Consider the following 14,517-nt stretch of genomic DNA (forward strand, 5'->3'; position numbering starts at 1 on the left):
ACGTGATAAAGTTTCATAGAAACAAATGCACATTCAATGAGTACTTAAAATTGATGAAATATGTAAAACATTAATGAAATCTTTCAATGTCAATTGTTGATACTTTACTATAGTCAATCAAAATATTATCACTGGCGGGCTGGGGTTGTGGCTCAGTGGTATAGCACTTACCTAGCATGTATGAGGCACTGGGTTCGATTCTCAGCATCAAATATAAATAAATAAAATAAAGGTCCATCAACAACTAAAAAATATTTTTAAAAAATATTATCACTGGCAAAAACTGGGTAAAGTTGTAGGATATTGTTCCATAGTTAAGCAAAATATCACTGCTGATAACAGGGTAAAGGAATGTGTTCTGTCTGTATTATTTGTAAAAACTGCCAAGTAAATCTATAATGATCTCAAAACAAAGTATTTTTTTGGTGTGAAACAAAAGAGTATCATGTTGCTACTTCATTTTATTTCTGAATTTTGGATAAGAATAAAATAAATATTCATGCCTCTGATATTGATAAAAATTAAAAAATGAAATAAATACTAAGCTAAATAAATAATTAGGGCAGAAAGGGTAGTTTATCCTTAAATAAGAATTCCAATTAATGTGAAACAAATATGGAAGATAGAGTAAATATTAGAAGATCACTGTAATAGCTATAACAGGCAATGGTTCTATGGATAGATGTTACTGAAAGTCAGTTTCAGAGCAAACAGTATATTGGAATAGTTCCAGTGGATCTCCCCCAAAATATGTGCTTTGGTTTGGCTAAACATCTTAGAAAGTTTCATGTGTTAAGGTTTGGTCCCAGCTCATGATGCTACTTACTGAAAGATGGTGGAACCTTAAAGAGGTAGGACCTAGAGGAAGGAAGTTAGGTCATTGGGGGTAGGTCCTTGAAAGGAGGTGATATTTTGGGTAACAGTCTTTTTATTAAAAGTCTTTGCTCCTATAAGATCAATGACATAATAACATCAAAACATACTGGTAATTTTCTGTTTTCAAAAGAGCTGTCTCTCATATAATAATGCATTTCATAGAAGGTCCCCCAACCTCACCTGGCCAATTCTTTAATTAAGTTTGCAATGCGCCTTTTGTCTTCCAGACATAAATCCTTCAATGATACACTCTTCATTCCTCGCTCGCAGAAATTCTAAAACAAAACAAAACAAAACAAAACAAAATCTTCTGGTTGACTTTTTCTAAAAATATTTTTTAAATCTTTTGAAAATCCTATTAAAATAAGCTTGGAAAGTAAAATTTCTTAGATATCTTTTATCTTCTAGAACACCATTTACCTGTTTTATTTAAATCTATTGTGAACTCAAAACAGACTAAGGAACTGATTATGAACCAGAGAATACCAGGGAATTTACACAGAAAGTGACACAAGAAGAACTTAAAAAAAATGTTCCTACTAAAATACTAGAAAATATTAGGAAAACAACTTTCCCTTGGTGAATGTCACAAGAACAAGTGCCTAATAGAAGATACTGAGGCCATGTGTTGTGGCACACACCTGTAATCCCAGCTCAAGAGGCTGAAACAGGAAGATCACCAGTTCAAAGCCAGCCTGAGCAACAGCAAGATGCTGAGCAACACCGTAAGACCCTGCCTCTAAATAAAATAAAAAATAGGTCTGGGATGTGGCTCAGTGGTCAAGTGCCCCTGAGTTCAACCCCCAGTACTCTTCTGCTCCCCCACTCACCCAAAAAGATACTGAGAACCTTTAGTAAACCATAGTCTCAAGACTGTTTAAAGATATACTAAGATTGGCAGATAAAGTATCAGTTACTAAGCATTCAAAATACTCTAAGGTCCACTGTAATAGTAGTATTAGATCAAAGAATAATAATTGTAACAGCTAAATGTATATATAGAGTTTACTATATGACAAGAATATTCTAAGTACTTTGTACTTACTATTCCATTTCACTTTCACAACAATGCAGTTAATGTATTATTCCTGTTTTACATTGAGGGTTACAGCAGTTAAACAGCAGAAGCCTTCACAGGGTTATAGCAGTTAAACAGCAGAATCAGGACCTAAGATAGGTTCCATAGTCTGTGCTCTTAAACATTATACTATCCTATTTTTTATGCTACAAAAAAATTCTCTGCAGTCCTTTAGCAACATTAAAAGGGATCTTTAAAGGTATATATAACTCAGGCAGTCACAGGGAACCACAGGTAACATTTTAAAAAAAAAAAAGAAACAATGATTCTTGGCATTTGTGCAACTACTTAAGTAAGTCACTACAACTTCAGGTAGCCAAGACTAACCAAAAGATCCGTAAAATTAATTCTGTAAATAGTAAGAATCAAAGGTGGAGAAGGATTTCCTAATAGGAAAGAGGATGTGAAAATAAAATGAGTTTGCTTTTGAGTGTGTTCAATTTAAGATGCCAGCAAGACATTCACGTAGAAATATCCAAGCAGGAAATTGGAAAGGTGGAAATTTCAAGTCAGTATGGTTTTAAAAGATAATGTGTGGTATTATGGATGATGTTTAAATTTTTATTTCCTTTATACCTTTCTGTGTTTAAATTTTTCTTTAATAACTCTAGATTATAGCAAAAATTTTTTAAAAGATAATTTTTTAAAAAATCAGCTAGAATTTTTTTTTTCAAATACCATTTTCCCCATTATGTCAGGGAGAGAACTTTTTATTTATTTGTGTGGTGCTGACATTTGAACCCAAGACCTCATGTATGACAGGCAATTAGTTTATCACTGAGCTACATCCTCAGTGCCAAGCTAGGATTTATTAAAAATTTGCAGTTGATTTAAATTTAGATTGGCATTTAAAAGTATAAGAATCAGAAACATAATACTGTAGAGAAAAAAAGTTTGAAGAGAGTATAGGGCCAAGGGGCTGGGGTTATAGCTCAATATAGGTCAGTTGGCAGAATGCTTGCCTTGCATGCACAAGGCCCTGGGTTCAATCCCCAGCACCAGAGAGACAGAGAGAGAGAGAGAGAGAGAGAGAGAGAGAGAGAGAGAGAAAATAGGGTCAATCAATTGTGCAGTGCTAACAATTGAAAAAGTCAAACAGATTGGGGAAAGAAGGCACTGGATTTGGCAATAGAGAAATTGCTGATAACCTATGAAAAGATATTTAACCAGTGGTGCAGTGAGTGAAAGATCAAACAAGAGAAACTCCTGCACATAGACGAAAACTTTAGTCACTATGTTATATAGCAAAAACTTGAAAACAGAAATGTCTTACCATCTAGAGAACAACCAAACACTGACATATCTAAACAATGGAATTATATATGTACTGGTTGTAATGCTACTGACTTTGGTCTTTAAACAAAGACTTCCATGTTCTGTTTTGAAATTCTGAAGTTGGGACTTTAGAAACCTCTTTTCTCCTTGGTCACTCGGCTCTCTGATAAATTCTGCTGCTATAACTAAATGGAGACCAGATGTTGTTAGAGGAAGAAAAGACATATCCCTTCCTATTTGTTTCCTAGTACTGTCAGTGTCAGCCCTGAGTTACTCACTGAACAGCTGATTTTAGTTTCTAATTTTTACCAGGCCCTGCAGAACTGGCCTTTATCAGATCTCCTGAGGGATAGCAGAAGCAATCAGCCTGGTGCTCCATCATCAAAAGTCCAAGTTCCAGCATAAGGGGCCCTTCTCCTAAGTTTCTAAGTCTTAATAATTTCAACTTGTTCTGCCTGTTCACCCAACCTTGGAGATCAGTGGTTGTTTCTTGTAGCTATTACTTTCATGATGCCTTAATATTCCCTTTTGGACTTTTGGTTTTCTAGCACATACTTAACAACTCTTTACATTAAATATTCTCAGTTAAAATAACTGAATAAGCCTTATTAGTGAAAGAAATAAAACATAACTACATACAACAACAACAAAAAAATCCCATGATCATCTTTAAAAGCTTAAAACCAAGCTTGAGAAGAATCAAATTAATTCCAAATAATACTGTTCCAAAATAAAGCTAAAGATTATTTCTAGAAATACAAAAATACACAACAAGGTGAAATTTATACTGTCTGATGACATCCAATAAAAAAAAAATAATCAGGCAGGCAAAGAGGTGAGAAAATATAAGCCATAATTAAGAGAAAAAGTGTTCAATTAAAATCTACCTATAAATAACATGGGTGATAAAACTTGTAGACAAAAACAGCAAAAATTAGTTTAACAATATTCTGTATGTTTGAGAAGCCAGAAGAATGACAGAACATGTTAAGTAGAGACATGAGAGTTAGAAATAAAAATAAAAGACCCAATCTGAACTTCTAGAGATAAAAATTAAATTGTTGCATATGTAAAATGCACTGAATGAAATCAGGGCTAATTAGACACTGCAGAAGAAAAATGGTTGATGAATTTGGACACAGGAATAGGAATACAAATCATCCTAAGATAGAGAACTACAAAAAGAAAAAAAGAGCAAGGGACCTCAGAGTTGTGAAATAATTCAAGCTTAAGTGAGGTCATCAAAAGAGAAAAGGAGGAGATATGAAAAAATCTGAAGAAACAACAGCTGAAAAGTTCCTGATTTGATGAAAACTATAAACCTATAGACCCCAAAAGTTTAATAAAACCTATTCAAAAGTGGTATTTAGAAAACTATTCCAAGGCATACTAAAACTAAATTGTTCAAAATCAGTGACAGAGAAAATCCTCAATGCAGCCAGAATTTACACATTTACACACACACACACACACACACACACACACACGAAGAATAAAATAGGGATGACAGTGGATTTCTCGAAAACAGTGCAAGACAGGCAACAATGCAACTTTTTTTTTTTTTTGGAATGTGAAAAAAAAATTATTTGCTCATTTCTAGCATTTGAAGTACTCCTCAAGGACTTCCTTGGCTCAAGATTCTTTGCCATAGTCCTTAACAACTACACAACTGAAATCAACCACTTTACCGGGTTTCCCCTCTCAGTCAATTTTACAGAGGCCTACCCATTCTCTTAGTTTCTGGTTGTCATCGACCTTAATTACATTGATTTGGTGCTCAGCACAAAAGGCCTCCACCAATTTGACATACATAGGCTCATTACAGTTGGCTGCAAGCACACAGAGATGGGCCTGGCCCATAATTTCTCTCAAAGTCCAGATGCTTCTGCAACAAACATCAGCTTCATGTTTCATTAATTTAGCATAATGCTTGATTTGCTAACTGCTACAAATGAGGCTCAGGATTCTCAAGACAACGAGAATAGAGTCACAACCCATTTAAACACACACAAAAAACTGTCGACTGGCATTCTATAATCAGTAAAAAACATCTTTCAAAAATGAAAGCAAAATACTCTTTAGGTGTACAAAAGCTGAAAAAAAAATCATTTCCAGTGTGTTCTCATTATACTGTTAAAGAAGTCCTTTATCCTGAAAGAAAATATGAAATGAAAACTTAAGATATACAAAAGGATAAAAATACCAAAAATAATAACAATATGGGTAGATTTAAAAAAAACTTTGGTTTGGTTTTTTAGATCTCTTTAAAAGGCATCTGAAAAGGAATCCAAACTGAAAAGTAATATGTAATGCTATCTCTATTCACAGATGGCATGATCTTTTATGTAGAAAATTATAAGGAATTTACCAAAAAAAAAAAGTTAGCAAGGCTATAGGATACCAGATCAATTCATAAAAATAAACTATTTCTATATACTAACAGTGGACCTAACAAGAAATTAAGAAAACTGTTCCACACACAATAGTATTAAAATGTATGAAATACTTGATGATTCTATAATTCCTATGAAAATACATGGGACCCAAAATAGCTGAAACAGTCTTTCAAGAACAACAAACTTGGAGGACTTCCCAATTGCAAAACTTCCTGCAAGGCTAGACTAATGAAGACAGTACTGGCATACATAAAAAATATAAATCAAAGGAACAAAAAATGGAGTCCAGAAAATAACCCTTATATTTATGGTCAACAGATTTTTGACAGGATGCCAAGACAATTAAAAGGAAACGACAATCTTTTTCACAAATGGTTTGAGACAACTGGATGTCCACATGCCAAAAAAATTAAGCTAGGTTAATACCTCACACCATACACAATGTTTAATTCAAATGGAACAAAGATTAATAAGAGCTAATGCTATAAAACAAAAGAAAATTTTATCATAAATCTTGTGACCTTAGATTGGACAATATCTTCTTGGATCTGACACCAAAGCAAGGGAAACAAAAGAAAGCACTAGAAAAATTAAACTTTATCACAATTAAAACCACCAAAAAAAATAATAAAAAAAACCTGCATAGAATGGGAGCAAATACTAGTAAATTGTATATACCTAATAAGGGACTAAGAAATGGAATCTAAAAAGAATTTTCATAACTCAACAATAAAAAGAAAATTTGATTTAAATACATCTGACAAGATATTTGTCTGAAAAAGATATACACATGGCCAAGAAGCACATAAAAAGATACTCCATCATTAATCATTAGGGAAATTAAATTAAAATCACGATGTACTACCACTTCACAAGCACTAGGGTTGCTATCATCAAAAAGATGGACATAAACAATGAGAATGTGGAGAGTTGGAAGCCACACACATTGCTGGTAGTAATTGTACAATGATGTAGCCACTTTGGAAAATAGTTTGGCATTTTGTCAAAAGGTTAAACATATAATTACCACATGGCCTAGAAATTCTAACTATATTCCCAAGAAAGCTGAAAACATATTTCCACATAAAAATTTGTATATGAATGTTTATGGCATAATTATTCACAACAGCCAAAAAGTGAAATATCACAAGTCTCTTAACTGATGAATAAGCAAAATGTTTTCATCAATAAAAAGAAATTAAATAATGATAAGCAATAAATATAGATGAACTCTGAAATCATAGTCACAGTTAAATCCTGTCTTTAATGTCTTTAAGAATATAAATTAAAGATTGAAAAATTTTCTCTATAAAGAGTCTGATAAATGTTTTTGGCTTGTTTATTTATTTATTTATTTGTTTTTTATTTTTTATTTGTTTTAATTAGTTATATGACAGTAGAATGCACTTATATACTTTGATATATCATACATAGATGGGATATAATTTCTCATTTTTCTGATTATATATATTGTAGAATCACATTGGTCATACAGTCACATACATACATAAAGTAATAATGTCTGTTTCATTCTACTATCTTTCTTATCCCCACATCCCCTGCCTTCCCCTCCTTTCACTTCCCTCTAACTAATCTAAGGTAACGCTATTCTTTTTTTTTGCATTACAATTTTTAATACATGTTTTTGGCTTGTTGTCATGCAGTCTCTAGATATAGATAATATGGAAAAGAAAAAGCATGGATAATCTCAAAAAAAAAAAAAAAAACAGGCAGCAGGAGATTTGGTCCAAAAGACATAGATTCTAAAGCCTAACTTGAACTCTGCTTGAGAAAAAATATAACAAAAACTAAAGTAAAATAAAGAAATCAGAGTGGACATGCACCAAAAGAAAGTGCACATGCAAAAACAAAGATGAGAAGAAATCGATGACAGGGCTATGAAAAGTGAGAATTTTTATGATATTATTTTCTAAGTAAATGTAATGATAATAATGCAGGTGAAATTTCCTTAATAAAGTGTCATTATTATATAACGGTTTATCCATCAACAGATAAACAAGAACAAAACTCATAAAGGATATTCAATTTTTAAAAAAATCTTGTTAATCTGATTCATTAATGCCATACAGATCAGAATGTAGATTGTTTGAGACATAAGATGCTATATTTTCCTAGCTAAGCCTTAAAGTTTGTCTAGATATTTTGGAACAAACCTTTGAATTATATAGATATTTCATATTCATAGTCAGCATTATCAAAGGTCCTAGAAGTTTCTGTATCTTTTAAGAATGTTTGCAGATCACCGAAAAGTTCTTTTAAAAGCTCTCCTACCCCTATTGGCAAGAACTTATTTTAAAAAAATGAATAATAAGAAAAAGTAAAAATTAAAATAAAAATTAGGATACTCACCTGTTCATTTACTGAATCTCCTGCACCTTTTAAAGACTTCATAGAGACTGAAGCATCAGCCACTCTGAAAGTCTTATTACCTCTAACATCAGCTTTTGGACTTATCAACTTGTGTCTTGATCTGGTATTTCCTTCTGTAGAAATTCCTAAGGATTTTCATTAAACAAGATTTTGAAATTATGTTTTCTCATTCTCTTAAACCCTCCCTTCATAAACCTCTCCCTTAGTATCCTCTACTTTATGGGAGCTTATGGGAAAAACTTACTTTATAAACTTCTTTTAAAGTTCTCTTAATATTCAATTAATCATGAAAAGGTGATATTTTAGAGAAATACTTTAAAAAGCCATTGGGAACGTTTTTAAAAGGTGTCGTGAACAGTCATAAACCTTAAAACCAATAAAGTACAACATACCATAAATAACTTAAAAGAAATCAAAGATAGTTTTCACCAAATTAGGATGCCTTCAATGATTCCATTTTACTACTTCTCTATTAGCCACCAATAAACTTTAGAGAGTCTCTTAATATCCCTATATCAAGAAGTTTCCACACTTTTCGAAACATTAAATTTAGGCTATTTTTCATTTTAGAAATTTTCAAAGAATCTCTTACTTCATAATATGTGAAATAGTGTACAAGTTCATTAAAAGTTGATTTGCCCAACCACTGCCCAAGATGAATCAGTATTTTAAACCTCAATAGGGTCTGGTCAAATACACAAAAATAACTTGAATTTTTTAATTTGTTGTGAAGTAACAATTTTAGATTTAGAATTTGAAGGACTGTCCTGCATTCAAGAAGGATTTCTTGATGTTTTATATTCTCCTAACACTTAAGAAGCAAAGGAGGTTTCCCAAATTTGAACATAGAAAGTCATACCTGGAACGTATACTACTGATTGTTCTTCGTCAGAAACTATGAAGGAAGACATAAAGGAAAATACTATAAAAGATTATATCAGGGTCTGGGCTATACCTCAGTTGGCAGAGTGCTTGCCTTGCAAGCACAAGGCCTTGGATTTAATCCCCAGCACCATAAATAAAAGTAAGATTATATCATGTTGCACCTACATGTCTGTTATCAATTCTTCATCTCTTTTGACTGGGGAATTTACAACTAACTTCTAAAAACAAAACTAACCTAAATTACTTTAATCCAAGCAATTGAATTAAATGTAGCAAAATAATATTCTTTAAAAATTCATCTTTATATAGTCACATACAAATTGTTTCATACAAATTCTGAAGGCTTTATTCCATGAAACTTATATCTAATCTTATTTCCAAATAGGATATCTTATAATATATGTTCTGCTATTAGATTCCTTTCCATTCGTGCTCCAGTTTGCCATTATTGAGAAACTGACAAGTTATTTTAGAATAAAGGATATAAATAATTTCAAGACAGGCTCTAGCTTTGAAGAACAAACACTGTTTGGCAAGTCAATTGAGCAAACACAAAGGCAACATTTATTTTTCTGCAGTATACTCATGAAATGTCCCATGAAGCCCTGCTATTGAAACTGAAAGAAATTTAAGACCAATAAATAAGTAAATAAATTTTGAATTTCAAAAGAACTTTAGAAAGGGTAAAATCATAATGTTGCTATAGAAAGAGAGCCAACATAAGCTTTTTTTCTAGAAACAAAGTCCTATTTAGAACCCTATCCAGCGAGGTCTACACTTTGGTAATCTTCTGTTACACTTCCACAAAAGAAGCCTAGAAACAATTTTCTTTTCAAACAATAGAAAATTCAAAGTTTTCTGTTCTTTTGTACAATGTTTTCAAAGATTTCTGGATAAAAGCAATTATTAACTGTAGGCTTCTGGAAAAGGCTAGAGTGGATGTAACACATTCAAAAAGTCAATATTTTTTAGCTGAGCAATTTTATCAACCCTAGTAATAGAGTCTAGTCTTTCCAGGGAACACTGACTGGAAATGCCTAGAATCCTATAAAAATACTAGGAATGCTAGATGGTGTTTACTGTTTGCCAGCTGGATTCTCACAGATCTCGGCATTAGCACATGTACTATCATCATAGGTTTCAGATTTGTGCTAATAATGAGTGCCCCTAAATTTTCAATTTCCTCAAACATCAGGGATGGAGCTTAGATTTTAGGAGACATATAAGGCAAGTAAACCAAAAAGTTAGAACCTCCACTCCAAAGAAACTGACAGCAACTAGTGTGAGAGCAGAAAGAACATTTCTAAATTCACTGATATCCAATCTAAAAATAACCTTATAAATTGAAATTGTATAGGCTTCTCAATAACAAACACTGATTCATATTTTTAATATTCCTTAGGACAAGCACAGGGCCTTGTAAGCACAGCAGGCGCTCAATCCATGTTTATTTGCTATTTGAATTGTACTTAGAAAAGAGATCTGATTGGGGGGGCAGTGATTCATGACAATGATGGTAGACCCTCTATAAATGGCTGTACTTTTAAGTAAAAGGGTACAGTAATGAAGAATTTTCAGTTTTCTCCAAAGATGACCTATGGAAAGACTAACATAACTCAATCTTAGAAAATGTACAACACTTCCGTACATCACTTATAAAGGAGCCTGCTCACAATTGGAAGAGATCAGCCCCTGAACCCCACTGAATTTCAACTTGATTTGGAAACTCAAGTATTTCTTACTTTGTTTTCTCTCCTCAAACTTGACAACTTTACCCATCCTTAGTGTCAGCTAATAACTTCACCTCCTATTTCTTAAAAACAAAACAGAACCAATTTCCCCAGGCTTCTATCAGCATATCTACTGACCTTTCCTATATCTGTGCCCATAGACTCTGCTTTCTCTTTTTGCTACAGATGAACAGTTCTTTCTCCTATCTAATACCAACATACCATTATACAAATTTTTTTATCAAAGGGTATTGCTCCTGATATTCTCCCTTTCTTTCTCCTGAATCAATTATTTTTCCTATTAAACTGTCTACATTAGCATGGAAAAATGTAAAAACTTTTTCCAAAAAAAAAACCCTCTTCTCCAACCACTACACCAACTTTGCTCCCCTTCATAGCAAAATTTCTCAGGAGACATTTACTGTCTCCAACTCCTCTCTTCCCAGTCTTAAACCTACATCAACCCAGCTTTTGACTCCATCAACCCAATACAACTACTTTTGATAATTACAATGTTCTGTATTGTTAAAAATCCATTAATTAATTATGTTAATATTATTTGACATAGAAGACACTCTCCTTAAAATACCTTTTTGTTTAGCTTCAAAGACACCACATATTCATAATTTTTCTCCTACTTTTCTAACAATACTTGCTCAGTCGTCTTATTAGACTCCTAACCTATAAACCTTGGAGTGACCCAAGACCCAGTTTTTTCCTACATCTTCTTTTTCTCTTGGTGACCTCATTCAGTTCTCAGGTCTTTAAATACCATAAATAAGTTGACTTTGACCAAAGTAATTTTTAACCCCCTAAACCTGACATTGCTCCTTTTGATTATAAAAGATATCTAAAATTCAGATGTCCAAAACTTAAGTCCTAATCTTCATCTAAAAAGTTGCTATTCCAAAGCCTTCCCTTCTCAATGAGGCAATTCCATTCTTCCAGCTGCCCCCAACAAAAACAAGGAGTTATTCTTGATTCTTCTCATACCTCACATTTAGAAAATTCTGTTGGTGCTTCAAATTACACTCTAGCCCTTCCTAGTCCCTATCACTTCTCACCAATAATATCACCTTGATCCTAGCCACCTTTTCCTCTCCCCGGGATTATTACAATTACTTCTTAACTGCTTTCCCATGTTTCTATGCGTAACTCCTTAACTGTCATTATTTCACTTAGTGCTGGTAAAGAACATTTTAAAATCATTCATATTAAACATCCAAGTATTTACAAGGGCCACGCTCAAGATCTTATCTCTCACCCTATCACCTCATTTGGGACCAGTTCTCCCTTCATTTATTCCTGGTTTCCTTACATTTGTCAATGAGCTATGCAAGTTCCTACCTCAAGAGTTTTTGCATTGATTTCTTCTATCCAGATAGCTCTTTCCCAATATGTTCATGATTTCCTACCTTACTGTGTTTAGGACTTTGGTCTTATGTCACCTTCTGACTGAGGCTTTTACTTCCTAAACCACATAGGTACTTAAAATGGCAAAACTCTTTCTTCCTTTAACCCGTCTACCTCCCCCTTCCAGCTTTATTTGCCTCCAAAATACCTATAATTATTAGACATAAAACATGTTACTTATTCATGGCCTTATCTCACTTAAATATAAGCAACAAGAGGGAGATGATTTTCCCAAACATAAAAGAAGCCTCTGGGTCCCAGTAAGCCATCTGTGAAAGAATGAAACTGACATTTAATTTTATAAGACACAAGAACTTTCAGTGTTCTTCCTCTGTCTCATTCAAAATATGTGAACAAGGGCTGGGGCTCTAGCTCAGTGGTAGAGCATCTGACCCTCACATGTGAGGCACTGAGTTTGATTCTCAGCACCGTATAAAAAATAAATAAATAAAGATATTGAAAAAAATATGTAAACAAAACTTATTACTTCTAACTATATCCATACAAAATTTTTTAAATACAAAAAAATCTTCTAAGTTAATTTGACTTCAACAATATTTGAAAATGCTTTCAAAAAAATATTTGAAAATGCTTTCATCCACACTATTCTTTCTAGTAATATGTAATCTTATCTTCATCTCATTATCTTATTATTCAGGATTTACCCACAAGTATGTACTTTAAGGAGAAGTCGAAGAGGCATAATATATACCAAATGCATATTGAACCTGCTATTGCGTTCTCCGTGCCACCTTATTTCTACTTTGATTACTTTAGAAACATCTCAATGTGACAAGAATTAGCAAGTTGTAAAGCATTTTTAGTGCTGGTACCAATTTATTTAAATGCCCAAAATTAAAAGAGTAATTAGAATCCACAGACAGAAGGGTTAGAAAGAAGCATCTTGGGCTGGGGTTGTGGCTCAGCAGTATAGAGCTCACCAAGCACGTGTGAGGCCCTGGGTTTGATCCTCAGGCCCACATAAAAGTAAAAATAAATAAAGGTATTATGTTCAACTACAACTAAAAAATAAATATATATATTAAAAAAGAAAGGAAGAAGCATCTCTATTTTAGATATCCAGTGTAGGAAGTAAGTTTATAGTGCTACCCACTCTAATCTTCTCAGTTGTAATCACCAGCAACAAATGTATATGTAATTATTATTGACCACAGAGACCTGAGCTTGTATATTATCTTTACATTCACATAAAGGTTTTGCCTATTTTTATTTGAGAACTCAATAGCAGAGATTATAGCTACTGAAATGTTCTTGACGAGGTCCCTTGCAGTTCATATTTGTTAATATCAAATCATTAATATAGTTAATGATAATCCACTTAAGTGCATGTAAGTAATCAAATTTAGATACTGAAAAACCACTAACTGCTTCTAACATTACCAGAAACTATTACAAAGGAGGAAAGCAATTTACAACTGAACCAACATTTTCCTGGAAGATTTAACTCATAAAATGTCAATGTGGCATACTCATCATTTACACTTACTAAGACATGAGGCCTCTGTATGACATAATTTGTGCAAAACACCACTACTGAATCACATTGTGTAGGAGATGCATAACTCACAGCAGCAGTTTTTTAAATGTGGTAATGATCTGTCCTCATGATGGAAACTTCTAGAATTGACAAATCTCTCAGTCACATTTCTCTAATTGCTTTTCAAAACAATTAGAGAGCATTGAAAATCTTTTCTTCAATAGTATTAAAAGAATTTGAGATCATAGTTGCATACTATTTGACCCTTTTCTATTGAAAATTCTACTACTAAGTCTCTGAGTTAGTCTGGGCAATCAACAATGTAACTGAAAAGAAATCAAAAATCAACCCATAGGAATAAACAAAATGATTCATATCTATCATTATGCTTCTCAGCAAATTCTCAGTAACAAAATCATATCTGGCACTGCTTTTATGCCCCATGATGATTTGAAATGAAAATATCTGAGGCTGGATGTTAACTGGTCATCAGAGGGATTAGGCTGGGGAAACAAGTGATGCTAGTAACCTTGCAATTCCTTTCCAACATATGAATTTCTACAGAATGTCATCCTATTTTTCCCATACAATTTCAGTTCCTCAACATCACTGAGTAGTTGAGTATTTTATATTAAATTTCAGAGTGAGAATATAAGACATAGGGTGTATTTGTGACCTTTCTATATGAAATACAGTGATATCTATATAAATGAGAACAGAGCTGCTAAATCCAAGAGCATATGTCACTTGTTAATTAACTTAGTCCCACTTCGATCAATTGTCATTCCACCCCCAACCACTTATTCTATATCAGAACAATACCATTGATTGTTATAATGAGATAAGAATCTCCTGTCTCTCAAAATCCTTTCAATACAGAGGCAGTGTTTCATAAGGAAAGGTTCATTCCAATTTCTGGACTTCCTAATTCAGCCCAGTTGTCCCCCATGCACATATTCTCTTCTCATCCCTACT

At 33.0% G+C, this 14,517-nt stretch overlaps 1 protein-coding gene across 12 annotated transcripts in view; it reads right to left on the minus strand.

Annotated features, from left to right (window-relative positions):
* The window catches only part of Kiaa1328 (KIAA1328 ortholog), a 254,580-nt gene that overhangs the window by 238,593 nt on the left and 1,470 nt on the right, over nucleotides 1–14,517 (minus strand). For 9 of the 12 annotated variants that reach the window (XM_021726530.3, XM_021726528.3, XM_005325562.5 and 6 more), the window contains 3 exons: nucleotides 8,876–8,911; nucleotides 7,996–8,141; nucleotides 1,057–1,151 (listed from right to left, as the gene is read on the minus strand). In XM_021726530.3, coding sequence (XP_021582205.2) covers nucleotides 1,057–1,151; nucleotides 7,996–8,141; nucleotides 8,876–8,911 — 277 coding nt within the window. The remainder of the gene's footprint in view (nucleotides 1–1,056; nucleotides 1,152–7,995; nucleotides 8,142–8,875; nucleotides 8,912–14,517) is intronic. The other 3 variants (XM_040273718.2, XM_078030106.1, XM_040273724.2) reach the window with 2 other exon arrangements.

The sequence above is a fragment of the Ictidomys tridecemlineatus genome, chromosome 13 (genome assembly GCF_052094955.1).
Source record: "Ictidomys tridecemlineatus isolate mIctTri1 chromosome 13, mIctTri1.hap1, whole genome shotgun sequence".
In the NCBI taxonomy this organism is placed as follows: Eukaryota; Metazoa; Chordata; class Mammalia; order Rodentia; family Sciuridae; genus Ictidomys; species Ictidomys tridecemlineatus.